This window comes from Suncus etruscus, chromosome 14 (genome assembly GCF_024139225.1).
Source record: "Suncus etruscus isolate mSunEtr1 chromosome 14, mSunEtr1.pri.cur, whole genome shotgun sequence".
Classification (NCBI taxonomy): domain Eukaryota; kingdom Metazoa; phylum Chordata; class Mammalia; order Eulipotyphla; family Soricidae; genus Suncus; species Suncus etruscus.
Window position 1 is genome coordinate 38,909,426 of NC_064861.1, and position 15,076 is coordinate 38,924,501.

The 15,076-nt window shown below is 54.1% G+C and overlaps 1 protein-coding gene across 1 annotated transcript in view; it reads right to left on the minus strand.

The window, feature by feature from the left end:
- Positions 1 to 391: 391 nt before the first annotated feature.
- The window catches only part of ZCCHC14 (zinc finger CCHC-type containing 14), a 38,823-nt gene continuing 24,138 nt past the window's right edge, over positions 392 to 15,076 (minus strand). Inside the window, exons 3-13 of the mRNA XM_049786715.1 lie at positions 13,022 to 13,095; positions 7,857 to 7,928; positions 6,586 to 6,695; positions 6,178 to 6,272; positions 6,054 to 6,108; positions 5,397 to 5,676; positions 4,450 to 4,541; positions 4,231 to 4,361; positions 3,892 to 4,029; positions 2,416 to 3,810; positions 392 to 1,300 (exon numbers count right to left, since the gene is read on the minus strand). Coding sequence (XP_049642672.1) covers positions 1,245 to 1,300; positions 2,416 to 3,810; positions 3,892 to 4,029; positions 4,231 to 4,361; positions 4,450 to 4,541; positions 5,397 to 5,676; positions 6,054 to 6,108; positions 6,178 to 6,272; positions 6,586 to 6,695; positions 7,857 to 7,928; positions 13,022 to 13,095 — 2,498 coding nt within the window. The 3' untranslated portion in view covers positions 392 to 1,244. The remainder of the gene's footprint in view (positions 1,301 to 2,415; positions 3,811 to 3,891; positions 4,030 to 4,230; positions 4,362 to 4,449; positions 4,542 to 5,396; positions 5,677 to 6,053; positions 6,109 to 6,177; positions 6,273 to 6,585; positions 6,696 to 7,856; positions 7,929 to 13,021; positions 13,096 to 15,076) is intronic.

Sequence of the window (15,076 nt, forward strand, 5' to 3'; positions counted from 1 at the left end):
CATAGAAATAAAAGGACTGAAAAAACAAGAAACGCCACTAAAAAAAGCCTTTTACAAAAACAAAACAAAGGAACAGGTTTCTGCTCTGGTTTCCAAAAGCCAGGAAACAGCTCAGAATCTGAAGCCCCATCAAAGCCCTGCAGTACCTTCTGGGGGCTCTTCTGACACCAACTTGGCAGGAGGCTGATTGTCCCATTTAAGAATATTCTGAATCTTGACTTCCTTGTTCTACACATTCAGCTAGAAAAATCCCTGGGCAAGGCCTTCCCAGTCAGTATGTTAATATCAAAGGCTTTCGCATCTGAAGCAACATTATTTGACCAGAAAATTCCCTTTAGCCTTGAAGCCGGAAGCCCCATTCCAGGTCAAGAAGCTCCCTTCGCCAGGAGGGGACTACCCCCTTTGCTGGAGCTGGCAGGTCATTGTAACGGAAGATTCTTCACAGCTGACAAGATACTGACAAGATACCATTCCCGCTCCAGCCAGGGAGGAGGGCAGTCAGGGGAAAGCGGCACAGTCTCACTGTGACTCGTTGGGGTCCTGGAGAGCTGTGGGGGACATGTGCCACTCAGTTGAGGACGAGGCGCTGTGGATGCCGGCTGGGAAGGGGACCCCAAGCTCTGAGGACTCGGGATAATTTTGGACCCTTAAAATGAGAGCTGTTTCAAGTAGCTCTGGTACTGAACAATGGAGCAGAGTTTTATTGGCAGAAAGCGTCTCCCACCTGCAGCTGCTTGAGTGTTTGGGGAGGAGGGAAGCCCTGATGTCTGCTGTACTAAGACACGGAGTCTGCTGGTGCCGACTCTTAGAAGGGGGCTGGAGGGCTCATGCTGCTTCGTGGTGCATCCACAAAAGCCCCAGATGAGCGCTCACCACTTTAGAAAAGACGGAACCGAAATGGCGCCGTCCCAGAGCGGGCCCGAGCGGTCTCCCGCTTTCAGTCCCGGGCCCGTCTCATAGCTGCCCTGGAATTATGTGAGCCTGGGACTGAGTGAGGCTGGCCCCATTGTCAGGCCAAACCCCACAGCTGCAGACACCCGCCAGGCAAGTCTCACGATCCAGCTCTGGGGGCTGAGGACCGGCAGTGCCCAGAGGGACGCTTGCCCACACCAGGCCTCCAGCCAGTCCAGGGAAGTGAAGCACCTTTGGGATAAGAAGAGGAAGTGTGGCGACAGCTTGGCCCTTGGGTCTGGATCCCACCTTCCTCACGGGCCCGTGGCTTCCAAGTGTTCCAGAGAAAAGGATCAATCTGTGGAGTCCAGGCTCTCTGCCGGAGGGGCATACTTCAACCTGAAAGTACCTGCAGAGAAGAGAAACAAATGGAGTCTAAATGGCTAGAGAAGCAGCACCAGGACATGGGGCTGCTCCACATCACCATGAATCTCTCCCCTCCAACTCAGGTGGTCAGTGGGGCCCAACCACGGCAGGACACAAACTGGTGTGGCCAAGACCAAGTCTGAGCAGTCTCTGAAGAACTCGGGGGGACCCAGCCACACACCACAGCTTGAGCTCCCATGCCAAGATCCCAAGTTCAGGGCACACAAGGTGGCACAATAACCAAGCAGTGCCATATGGACTCACACCGCCCAAACAAATCCATAAGAAACAGCCTCTGAGAGATGCTGCAGGGCCCCCAGGAGCCCCTCTGGAAACAAGTGAGCATGAGGCAGGAGTGGAAGAAGGGAGGAAGAGGGGGAGAGGACAGGAAGATGGAAGAAGAGAAATGAGGGGGGAATAACGGGGGAGGGGGAATGGGGAATGAGGAGGAAGAGGGGAGGAAGAAGAGAAGGAAGAAGGGGAAAGGGAAGAGAAAGAAAGAGGAATGAGAAGAGAGGGAGGAGGGCACAGTCCCAGTGGAATGTTATCTTAGGACAGTGCTTCTCAATTATTTTGTCATGACCCCCTAGGAAGAAGAAAACATTTTTCGCGCCCCCCCCCCCGCAACTATAAATAGTATCTTTATTAAAAAAAAAAAACTTTAACCTGCAAAACAAAAACATGTAATTTGAACTGATTTTTTAATCAGAGGTGATGTCTGGATTAATGGCTACGGTGAGCACGCTTTCAATGCATAGCTTTTCTAAGTGGGTTTGAAGCAGGACACAGCAACTCTCAGCTCCAGAGACATAAACAGGGGGCTTAGCTTGTTATGACAGTGTTTGCCGAGGTCAAATGCACCCTTTACAGGGCCTTGCGCCCCCTGGGGGGGGGTGTCGCACCCCACTATTTGAAAAGTACTGTCTTAGGGTAAGTCTTCAGGAAAGAGAGCCCGAGCCTGGAGCTGACTGAGCGAGCTGCAGATTGGGGCTCGATGCTGGGTGGAAACTTAGAGGCCCCTCCTGGCTGTGGAGAAAACCAAATTGTAGGAGGCACCTTCCAAGAGGTGCTCTGAGCTGTGTTCCCAGCTGCCTTTACCTTGCCGGTTGAAGTCCATGGATGGCTGCTTGCAGTCCTGCGCACGGTGGCCTGTGGCTCCGCAGTTGTAACATGACAGGTTCCCACTCTTTTTGTGGCTAGAGCTGTTGCTGGTACCCACCAGCCCCTGGGCCTGGTACATTCCTGCCGCCCCCACCAGAAAGCTGCGCATGGGTGGCACAGTGAAGGATGACTGGCCACCCAGCACGGGCTCGGGTGCCACGCCGCTGCCGTAGGGTGAGTGCATGGTGGGGAAGGCACCGCTACTATACTGCTGCGCGCCCACATAGCCACCACCACACACAGGGCTGAAGGGCAAGAAAGGGAAGGGGAAGACTGAAGGCCCGGAAAACGGATGCTGAAAGTAGTTGGCATAGCTGACGGTGAGGCCACCAGATCCACAGCTGCCGCTGCAGCCACACGAGGTACAAACCACACAGCCGGGGGCCGGGGCTGGTGTGGGCTGCTGCGGGGTGGGCGTGTGGTGGTGGTGATGATTCTGGCTGGAGGCAGGAATGTTCCCAGAAGAGCCACCACTGCCACTGTAGAAGCTGCTATCAGGGGCTGAGGAGAGCGCAGGGCTGGAGCTGGGCACTGGGCAGCTGGGCGCTGTACCCATGCTGGAGAAAGACGATGGGGTGTGGCTGCTGGACGTGGCGCTGAAGCTGCCCTGCAAAGGGCCCACGCTGGGGAAGGCAGCTTTGGTGCCAGCTGTGTATAGAGCTGTCCGTGGGGGCACAATGGCTGGGGGCACGCTGATCTGCATGCTGTTCGAGGGGGCAGACTCAGCTGGGACAGACGCTGATACCAGCAGCTTAACAGGTGGCCGGGCCACGTGGAAGACGGTGCTGGCTGTCCCCGAGGTGGCACTGCTGGCTTCTGTCCCCAGCACAGGCGCCGTGGCAGGTTTCAACACTCTGTCCAGTGCTGCAGCGGGCATTACCTTGGCCCGGGGCCCAAAAGAGACAGTGGCGGGCACAGAGCTGCCCTCAGTGAGTCCAGAGAGGACCTGCATGGGCTGGTGGGAGGCGGCGGTGGGCAGCACATCCAGCACAGCACTGCCGAAGCTCTTGTCCACTTTCAGGCTGCCCCTTGGTCCCGAGACTTTGGCCCTGTCCTCAAGAGACAGCAGTGAGTGCACAGAGGGCAGGAGTTTAGGGTCAGTGCCACCCCGCTCTGCCTTGTGCACGGAGCTCAGCATGCGCAAGGGCGCCATGTGTGAGGCCGCAGGCAGCATCTGGGGTGCCAGGGGCTGGTGGGGCGGTGGGTTGGCATTTGCCTCATTCTGCACAGGGAGCACCTGGGCTGTGGGCCTGGCAGAGGGCGCAACAAAGTGGCCAAGCAGCATCACAGGCTTCTCCTTGTCGCAGGAGCCATCCAGGGGCAGTTCCACACCTGCACAGGGGACAGGGTCAGTGCGGTGGGCAGGTTGGGGGACAAGGGGTGGAAGCAGAAGGGCCTGGCGGGCAGCCTTACGTCTCTCACTCTCCTCAGCGCTGTCTGAGCTCTCTTCCCGGGCCTGCACACCCATGGGGCTCGGGGAGGAGCTGGAGCACTCAGACGAGCTGCCTTCCCGAGCCTGGCGAGGGGCCGGCTCCACCTCCACGCGCAGCGCTGCAGGAGGGGACAGATACCACGTGGGCCTCAAGATGTCCCCCACACTGGGTGAGCCTCTGCCCCAGGTGTCCCCCAGACCCTGTTTCCCTTCTCTGCACTTGCTTCTCCTGCCGGCCTGATGCATGTTTGAATCTCCCAGCAAATCCTGCATCCCCCAGACTCCAACATCCTTTCTGCTCCCCAAGCTGGGCACCTTACCTGCTGCCGGGCTGCCCCCCCGCATAGCCTGTACGGGGCCCACATGGCTGGTGGGGGGCACTCGAGCCACACCGCTGTTGCTGGCCGGGGCCAGGCCAGCAGAGTTCAGGCACCGCTTCTCCGACTTCTCCCTGTGCCAACAGCATGCAGGAAGGGCTTGTGAGACCCCAGCAGCCTGCCCCTCCCACTGGCACTCAAGCTGCCCAGAAGCCCCCTTACTTCTCCAGCTCCAGCTGAGTCTTGAGCTTTTTCTTTGCTCCCATGGTGAGGGACTCAAATTTGTTGAGATCTTCTTCAGTGAGGCTCAGGAACTGCAGGGAACAGACAAGACAAGACCCAACGATTATGAGCACTGACAAAAAGGAGTGGAGCAGAGCAGAGAAGACCAACAAATTGCTCTCCAGGAGGGGACGCTGGCCACTGGGTGAATAATGAGCCTGATGTCGGCAACAGTCCAGGGATAGAGTCTGAACCTTGCACTGACTCTGTGCAAGCCCCTTAAAGCCTTGGGCCTGCTGTGTGGGGAGCTCGGGGCTCAGTTTCTGTAGCCACAGCTTGCAGGGTGCCCCCTCCTCCTCCATTACCCTCCTCCTCTCCCTTCTCTCCCTCCTCCTCTCCACCCTCCTAGTCACCAACCTCAGAGACCTGAGGACCGTTGGGCCCAACAGCCACCCTATTCCCTGAGTAGGCGCTCACCTCACAAGCTGCTCTTTCTCCCAAAAACACAAGTTTCATAGGCTGATGGCACCTCATGGAAATCAGCACTCAGGGTTAAGACACTGAATGCATCTAGTCTAATCTGGCTCTATCGGGACAATTCAATCTTTCAAGACTCCAGGATTTGAGGGCTCAGCTAGGCTGAGCTCACTAGAGGGGAGGTATGGACTCCAAACCTGCACAAACAGGTGGTGGAGTTTCCTGGGGCCTGCAGAACTTTTCTGCCCATGGACACATGTTCTGCCTTTTGAGCACTGACTGCTGGAGATCTCTAGCCCAATTGAGCCAGCACACAGATCCCATGTCCCCACAGCTGCTGGAGGGAGGGACGCTCCTCTGCAGTCAGTCAGGACAGTGAATAGCAGGCAGAGTGGGACTGGCAGTGAGCCCAGTGTCAGGAACCCAGGGGACAGGAAAGGGCCTGTGTGCTTTAGCCAAGGCAGACACACCTTCTCCATGGTGAGCTGCTTGAAGACCGGGTAGTACTTGTGCAGACGCAACTTTCGGAGCCAATCTAGGATCCCATTCTGCTCCTGTGTTGGAGCTGGCTGCAGGCCAGGAGGCATGAGGAGGGCAGGCGAGGCATCCATCTGTGCCCGGTAGGCCAGCGCCGTGCCTGGGTTCCCGGCATGTGAACAGTGGGGTACGGCAGCCGTGTTGGCTGTGTGCTGCAAGTGATGCTGGGCACTGCTCTGGGCCGACGGGATTCCGGCCACTCCACACACAGGCCTGTGGGTGGACAGGGTAAGTGCTGGGACTAGCCACCCACACCAAGCATACCCACCCTAGCCAGTTCCACACCTACAGAAAGTCAGTTAGCTGTCAGTGTAGACAGCCTGCTGGTTTCTACCCATGGCTGCCCTGCCCATGGCCCATGCTGGTAGAGGATGCTGTGTGAGCCGTGGCCATGGCTTGGACCTTCTGAGTCTTATCTGTAAAGTACAGGCCACCTCCATCATTGAGGTTTACTGCGGACACCATGTGAGTGGCCAGAGGCACTTCCTGCACTTGATGTCTGCAGTGTTGAAGGTCAGACCACCCAGACCCAGAACCCTGCTGGCCCCAGTAATCTCCACCTCCAGAGGGAGGCACGAGAGATGCATTACCTCCCAGACGTGCCCAAGGTTGTGCCAACTTTAGCCAGGGCTGGGGTGCCAGGACCTGGAGGAGAACAGGGGCTGTTATGCGGAGAAGGGCCACAGCTCCCGCTCGCCCGGCATAAACACTCACTTGGACTTTGAAGCTGTTGGGCAGGAGTTGAGGTGCTGAAGAAGACTCTGGCATGCTCGCTCCGCAGGACATGAGCCGGCAGTGAGGCCAGACACCTAGGAGCGGGCAGAGCCTCAGGAGCCCCATCGGGATCCCCATGCCGAGGCATCCACGAACTCCCCTTGTCCTGCTCCCCTGGCGGCACCCCGTCTCTTCTGGCTTCTCACAAGCCCTGCAGGGGCCCTCACAGTTGTGAGGGTCCCCTGTGCTTCGATGGGCTGGACACACGTAGCTGGCCAGCAAGGTATGGGCCCCTTCCTCAGCAGACAGCAGGGCTTTGTAGGGAACATCAGGCCTGCATGTGGTGGCCATGCCAAACACCACACCAAACACCTCAGGGTGGGGCCGAATGGCCCCAGACCACGTTACCTCAGGTCCACTTCCAGGTCCATGTGGTTCCGCTCTCCATAGAAAGAGTCTGTGCCAGCTACACAAGGAATGAATTTCTCCAGACTGTCTTCAGGGTAGAGCTGAGAGAGCTGCAAGAGGTGAGCAAGATGAGTGGTTATTCAGGCTGCTTCAGGAGCACATGGCCTACCGAGGCACCGGATGTTATACAAGGAAGGGACACAATGGGACACAGAGAGGGTCCTCGTGCCTGCACTGAGAAAAGGTGGAATCTTCAAGGCCCAAGCAGGGATCTCCCAGGAAACGGGTCTCAGAGTGGTGGCTGCATATAATACCCAAGGGAGAAGATCAGGGAAGGGGAGAAAAAGGAAGCAAAGAGTGAGATAGGGGAAAAAAGGGAGGGAAGGAGAGAGAAGGGAAAGGCAGGAGAGGGTAGTGGCCACGCTAGGCATGTCCTTCAATATGCCTACCTAGAGAGGTGAATGTGGGGGAGGGAGCCCAAAGGAACTGTCCCCAGTCCTTGGCTCACAGGTTAGTGGCCCCAGAGGAGCTGAGGCCTGATTCACCCACTTTGGCCCTGATGAGCATTCCCAGTCAGGTCAGGTAAAGAATAAAAGGTCATGTGCTCTCAGTCTCAGTCAATGCACTGCTCAGAGACTGAAATGTGACTGGCAGACAACTCAGCTCAAGAAGGAAGCACACAGTACAAAATGTACAGTGGCCCCCATAGCCCATCTAACCCAGACACCCACACCCAATGGAAGAGAGGGAACACAAACCCCAGAGCTAAGGGCAGTCTCTAGTACCCCCCCCCCCACTGGCACTGTGGTGTAGACTCATCATCCAAGACCCAAAAGTGAGCAGAAGAAGCCTAGGCAGCTCTTCCTGACTTGCAGGGCAGCAATGTAGGTGAGGTGAGGGGCACAACCCAGCTGTGGATACAGGCCAGTGACTACTATACCCCTACTCAAGAAGGGAACTCTAGAGTCTGTGGAGACAAAGCCCAAGTCATGGCAGAGAGCACAGAGATGAAGCCATGTGACTGTACAAGGCAACATGCTGTGTGCATGTGTACCCATGTACAGGTGCCTATGTATAGAGCAGTCATTAGTGAAAACTGGGTCAGAGGGCATCAGCTGTGTCAATGTGGGAGTTACTAGGAAAGCAGAGTTCATGAGATAGGTCAGGGACATCAGATTGGCGCACAGGACTTGAGCCCTGACTAAGGACCAACAGCCCCCAAGGACCTCCACAGAAATAGCATAACTCTGGGAGGAGGCGTTGAGCCTTACCTTTGAGATAAATTCAGTTACTTCAGAGGAAGATTTGGTTACTGATGTTATTGAAGAATCAGACCACAAGACCTTGAATATAAACACATTCTCTTAAAACTCTATTAAAAACAAAATATTTTCTTAAAAACATAAGCAATGCAGGTGGGAAAGGGATAGGAACTCAGAGGACACTCATTTATCTCAAGCATAGGTCCAAGCTTTGCAATCTGATAGCTACGTGACTAGGAGCTCCCTGGGAAGCTAGGGAAAAGCAGATGCCCTGAGGAAAGAGCTGTGTCCCCTGAAGAAGAGCTAAGCCCTGAAACAGGAGTTACCCCAAATTTGTGAGGCTCTCCATACTGTACCTCTGCTTGTACCCTTAGATCTGCCCCTCTTCATCAGCCTCTAGTAGCTACCAAGATGCCCTTCAGCAGCCCAGCAAACAAGCAACCTCCACCGCCTGCAAGCTGCCAAAGGGGGTCTCTACCCCAAAGCAACACTAGGTACTTGGGCCTGTCTGCTTGACCTAATCTTGGGAGACTCTTTCATGCTTTCAAACCAAGCTAGAGCACGAGCTACAGTCTCTCCTTTAGGGCCCACAGCCTCACCAGGCTCCTGACACACTTCTCCTCTTAAGAGCTGACAAAATGCAGGAACCACCCTCCCTAAGGGCTGGCTACCCCACCCCCACCCATGCTCCTTCAGCCTTACCTGTGTCCATTCTGCCCCTCTCAGACTCTGGCTGCCAGATGGCACATTGAGAACCACCCTCAGATTCCCACCAACACAGCCCGGCACTAGGAGGGTTCTGCACCTCAAAGTCTCACTCCTGACTCACTTCCAACCTGCTCACACACTTAACCATGAGAGGACGTTCTGTCCCATGTAGGACTTGCCAAAGACCCAGTACATCTCACTTCTACTTTGGTGGGAGCTGGCCTGTATAAAGACCAGGAGAGGAAAGATCACAGGCAGAGAAGAAAGGGTCAACTTAAGCCCACAGGGTAGCAGGGTAGAATTGGAGACAGAGACAGGAAATCTTTGATGAAGCAGAAAAAATTAAATACAATACGGCCAAGGAGACCACTAGGTGGCAGGTTCCAGAGCAAGGACAGGCAGCAGTGTTACATAGTTCAATCTGGAGAGGCTCTGGACCACAGACATGGTAGCCTGAGGACCAAGGGAGGCCTCAAAGCCCACAGGAAGCAGGCACATCCTCCCCTCCCTGCCAGTAGACAGTTCCACAGACTGTCTCCCAAGAACCCCTGACTTTCCTTCGCGTTTTGTTTGTTTGGTTGCTTTGGTTTGGTTTTTGCACCACACACAGCAGCACTCAGGGGTTACGCCTGGCTCTTTGCTCAGAAATCACTCCTGACAGGCTCAGGGGACCATATGGGATGCTGGGGATCAAACCCAGGTCAGTCCTGGGTCAGTCACGTGCAAGACAAACGCCCTACCCGCTGAGATGCAGATTCTAGATCAGGTGAGAAGAGATTCGGCACAGCTTCACTGAGGGGAGAGTAGGAGAGGGCAGCAGTAAGAGCTTTGCTGGGTCTCAGAGAACCCTGCAGCATTTTCCCTCTTTCCCAGCCCATGTACGAGAGTATACTTTGTTTACTACTTATGCTTTTAAACCTCTTTCTCGGGGCCGGAGAGATAGCATGGAGGTAAAGCATTTACCTTTCATGCAGAAGGTCATCGGTTCGAATCCCGGCGTCCCATATGGTCCCCCGTGCATGCCAGGAGCAATTTCTGAGCACGGAGCCAGGAAAAACCCCTGAGCACTGCCGGGTGTGACCCAAAAACCACAAAAAAAAAAAAAAAAACTCTTTCTCAGGACGAGAGCAATAGGATAGCATGGGGAGGGAGGGTACTTGCTTTGCTCACAGTCAGCCTGGTTTCGGTCTTCAGCATCCCATATGGTCCGCCCCCCCCCCCCCCAAGCCTACCAGGAGTGATCACTGAGCCTGAAACCAGGAGTAAGCCCTGAGCATTGCTGGGTGTGGCCCCCAAATCCAACCCCACCAAAAACAAAATACAAACAAAAACCAATTTCCTCAGTGGCTGAGCCTGGACTCCAGGAATAAGGATGTTTGTTCAGACTGCCACAGACCAGGCACCCAGAATTCACTCTCAGTGCAGCTGTGCGGACCCCTCCCAGGGGAGAGACTCCTTAATTCTCAGGACCAGATGCTCAGGTTTGTCCTCCTTCAAGCTGCAGCCCTGCCTCTGATGACCATGTCCCAGCTGGCGCTGTGGCCCGGCCTTCTGTCACAAGAACCAATTCTCTCCTTTACTTTCTGTATCTGACCACAGCTCCTCAAATCACTAGGGACTAGCAACATGACAACAAAACTAGAACCAGCTCCCAAGAACACTCACACTTGAGATCCAGTGCACTATGACTGGTGAAATCCCTTCAGTCCTGTCCTACCCCCTAGACAAAATGCCCTCGCCACCTTTCCCAGCAAGCACTGCGTGAGATCCAGGCACTCCCTAAAGTGCATAGCCACTGGGCACAGTGCAGTCAGAATTCCAGGCACTCATTTCCAACGCAAAGGATAATTGAAGGGGTGGAGAGATAGAGGGAGGGCTCTTGCCTTGCAAGTGGCTGACCAGGTTCAATCAATCCCCAGCACTGCAAACGGTTCACATATGGTTCTCGTGTCACACCAGGAGTGATCCCCGAGTGCAGAGCAAGGAGTAAGCCCTGAACACTGTGGGATCCAAACACACAAACACACACACACACACGTACGCACACACGCACCATAATGGAATCTTCATACATCAGGGTTTATTTTTGGTTTGTTTTTTTGCTTTTGGTGGACTATGGTGAGAGCGATCAGGACTGTCCCCTAGCTATGCACTCAAGAATTAATCCTGCCAATATGTGGTACTGGGGCTTGAAATTGGGTAAGCGGGGTGCAAGGCAAGCACCTTAATCCACTGTACTATGGCTCAGGCCCAATTATCAGTCACGGTTTAAAGAGTAAAGGAGAGGGTTGAGGGTTATGACCAACTAACAATCACCTGCCTCTTTAAGGGGTGCAGCTTGGAGCCAGTGGTGACTCAGAAGCGTAGCATTTGCCTTGCATGTGGTTGACAACCACAGCACCACAGAAACAGTTCAACAGAGGGTGCCACTGAGCAAGGCAAATCTGTGCATATTCCACGAACTTCACAAACCCATACTGAAGCAGCCCCACTCCAGCAAGAGCCCTATGGACAGCATGGGCAGAATTCCATGGTCTGTGCAGTTTCTAGACCTTTTTTTTGGCAGCGCTCAGAAGTCACTCTTGGCTGGCTCAGGGGACCATATGGGGTGCTAGGATTTGAACCACTGTCCTTCCTGGGTCAGCTATATGCAAGGCAAACGCCCTACTGCTGTGCTCTCCAGTCCCTCCAGGCCTTTCTAGAAGGGATGCAGATGGCACATCCTGAGCAGTAGGATGTGCTTTCCTTTCCCCCAGTAGATCCAGTTCCCTCTGGTTGCACCAACACTAATTAGGGGGTGATAAGTCATCTGAGACAATCTCCATGGTCTTTTATTTTGGGTCCACACTGTGGTGTTCAGGGAGCACTCCTGGGGCGGGGGGTGGGGGGGAGGTCCTGCTGTATGCAAGGGCACAGACCTCTGAACATAGTTTTTCCTCTCCTTTGGGCGCCAACTGTCCCAGGGTGTGGTGCATTAGCCATGGAATGCAGCATTTGCCTTCTAAGCTAGCACCCAGAGGCACAGTGTGGACGCAAATGAGCTTCAGGAAGATAAGGACAAAGACTCCTTGGTCACTGCTTTCTCTCATTCTTTCTTTGAAAGGTAGGGTCAGGACTTATTCTGATCACCTCGGGGCCAGGGCACGGTGCAGACTAGGTCAGGTGGGCATCTACAGGCCTGTCTGCTCATGGACTAGCCTCCTGGGGAGTTCCTCTCCTCACTGAGCTCTGTCTCTGGCCACATCTCACCGAAATTAGGCGGCAGGTGTAGAATGGGAAGGCAGATTGCACTACCAAATCCTCTGGCCAAGGTCTGAGAGAGCCATTTTGGGCAGGGAGATAGAGCTGAAGATGCCCACTTGCATCCTGGCCCCTTGATGGAGCATAGGAGAACATAGGCACAGGGACCACATGGAGACACAGAAACCACAAACTTGGAAGGTGGCCCCACAGAACCCAAACCTGAGCAAAGATGCCCTCAACTCCAGGACCAACAGCTGCCTCAGGGGCACCAACAAGAATCCCAAAAAACAGAGTAGACATACTTGGAACAGACTGGGGAAAGGGGCAGGGTTGGAAGAGATCATCAGTAACACTGTTCCTATGCACCATGAATGTAACCACGATCACATCCTCTAACTGCACAAATCTGCCATGTCATTCAGGATACACATGTCCTTTCCACCCAGGACCTGCCACATTTTCATGCACAGGACCTACTTGAAGGGGCTATTTTCCCCCCGGTTTTTTGGGCCGCACCCGGCAGTGCTCAGGGGTTACTCCTGGCTCTGCGCTCAGAAGTTGCTCCTGGCAGGCAAGGGGGACCATATGAGATGTCAGGATTTGAACCACTGTCTGTCCTGGATCGGCTGCGTGCAAGGCAAATGCCCTACCGCTGTGCTAGCTCTCCTGCCCAGAAACTCTTGACACACTTCACTTCTTTTCTCACACTCACATGCTCCCCAGCTCTTTACATGTATGTGCAGTTCTTCCAACACTTCATCTTCTCTCCCCGGCTCTTCACATTCACACACTCCCCTGCCCTATTTATGGAGCCCCTCCAAGGCCAGAGAAAACATTTCCCCCTTTCTTGCTGGGTTCCTAGGCACAGTCTTGGTTGCTGTCCTGGCACCTGAGTCCCAAGGCTCTCTGCCAAGTTGCCAAACTGAACTCCCCTGTGGATTCTGACTGAGTACCCCTAACAGATTCAGTGTGAGCCTGACACTATGCCTGGCCTCGGCCAGTGTGATATTCCACTGGTTGAGCATCACAGCCAGGCACAGCTAGGCACAGGGTACAGAGGAAAGGGCTCTGACTATCTACAGGACCCCCAAAGCTAGAAGCCCCTGACCCTAGCCAAGCCCATTGTTTATCCCCCTACCCTGGCACTACAACCAACATCAATGTTATACCCAGGAGGGCTCCTTCCTGCCGACAGAGAAAGGGAAAGAAACTTAAATTCTTACCTCGAAGGAACAGTCAACATTTCTTTCATTTTTTGTGTGGGACAGTCCCTTCAGGTCTATCTTTTCAACACTCACTGAAAAAGCAAAAAACAACAGCAATGAACAGAATGGCAGCAATGTAGCAACCTGCCTTAGTCCGCCTTGACAGAAAATAAATAACACGTCCATGTGAGCACTGGGCAGAAGGGCCGAGGGGAGAAAGACTCTGAGCACAGAGCCAAGGACTGTCCCAGCCCTTCTGGGCAGGGCATGGGGCGAGGAGCAGGACACTCCGCCTGATGTCCCAACTCTGTCACGATGCAGACAAGGGTTCTGCAGGGGTTGGGAGTGTGTGTGTAGATCCTTCACTCTCAAGAAATCAGACGCAACCAGTTCCAATGCCAGTGCTAAAAGAGCACCCTTTGGCAAACCTGACACCACACCTAATCTCAGTATTACATGCGCATCCAGTGACCCAAAACAGGGGGGTGGTGAGCCCATGTGGGCATCCTGCCTCAGAATGTAGGAGCTGTGAGAAAACTGATGACCGTGAAAGGTTTCAAAGCGTGCAGTACCAAACATTAATCCAAAATCCATGTCCTGAAGCCAAGGGGTTTCTGGCTCCATTTATCAGGCAAAAAGGGGGACTAAAGGGGAGGGAAGGAGCCCTATGTACTGCCTGAGTGATAGCACAATGAAGAGGATACCTACATTGCACAAGGTTGCCCAGATTCAATCCCAGCATCCCATCTGGTCCCTCACACCCACCACAAGTGATCCCTAAGTGCAGAGCCAGGAGCCAGCCAAGCCCCAAACTAAAAGATGCCCCACATGACTGCCTTTGCTGGGTAATAGCTCTCACTTCTAGACATGCTTTGGCTATATGGGGGGCCAGATTCAGTAGAAATGATCTAAAAGAAAACAAAGCACATCCCTTTACTTGACCATCTGAGGTCCCCGAGCCCTCTCCCAAGAGCACCATTTGGAAGGCATTTGAGCTCCCCTAGAAGCTCTGAGACCGCCAATACCCATTCACATGTTAAGTCCTGCAAGGAACTTGTGTTTTTGTGAGCCACACAGGCTCAGGGGGTGTAGGGTCCAAGTCGCTGAGGGCAACAGTGGCACCAGAGAAGGAAGAGGGCCAGCAAGCACAGTGTGTGCACCCAGTCTACTCTTCCCACCACATAACCTCCCTCCTCATATGGCACACCAGCTCCCAGGCCTTCCCAGCACCCTCTCTAGTGTTGTTCAAGTGCCCAAGTCTCATGCCACTGGCCATCCAAGCAACAGACATGAGCTGGTATGAAACTGATTGATTCCTTCCTTCCTTCCTTCCTCCCTCCTTCCCTTCCTTCTTTCCCTCTCTTCCTTCCTTTCCTTCTATCCCTCCCTCCCTTCCTTCCCTCCCTGATTTCTTTCTTTCTCTGATTCCTTCCTTCCTTCTTCCCTCCCTCCCTCCCCCCTTCCCTCTCTCTTTCTCTTTCTTTCTTTTATTGGGTTTTTTGGTCACACCCAGCAGCGCTCAGGATTACTCCTGGCTCTGTGCTCAGAAATCACTCCAGGCAGGCTTGGGGACCATATGGAATGCTGGGAATCGAACCAGGGTTCGTCCAGGTTTGGCCATGTGCAAGGCAAATGCCCTACTGCTGTGCTATCACTCCGGTCCCACAATATGAAATTTCTATTCTGGTTCCCAGGGCTACATGCCCAGCATGACACGGTCCCCCAGCATTTTGGGAAGAGACCCCTCAGCACCAGCAGGGGTGAAAACTTTCCATCTTGGAAATGCTTTTAGGTGCCATTTACTCAAGACACAAGATGGTGTTTTATTTCTCATTTAAATGGATCAGACTAGCAGGATTTCAGCAGTAAAGTCCTACACTAGCCTCACCTGGAAATTCAGAATTATTCTTTCAGCCTTTAAGAGTTATCGCTGTTCAATGTCCCAGTGCCCACATGGGACCCACAATAGCAGAAACATTCGTTGTCATGTGCACACTTCCAGAGTCAGCCAACCAGCCCTGCACCAGTGTGTCAGCAGGATGGGGGCACCGGAGTCTCCTCAGGAGCCCTCAA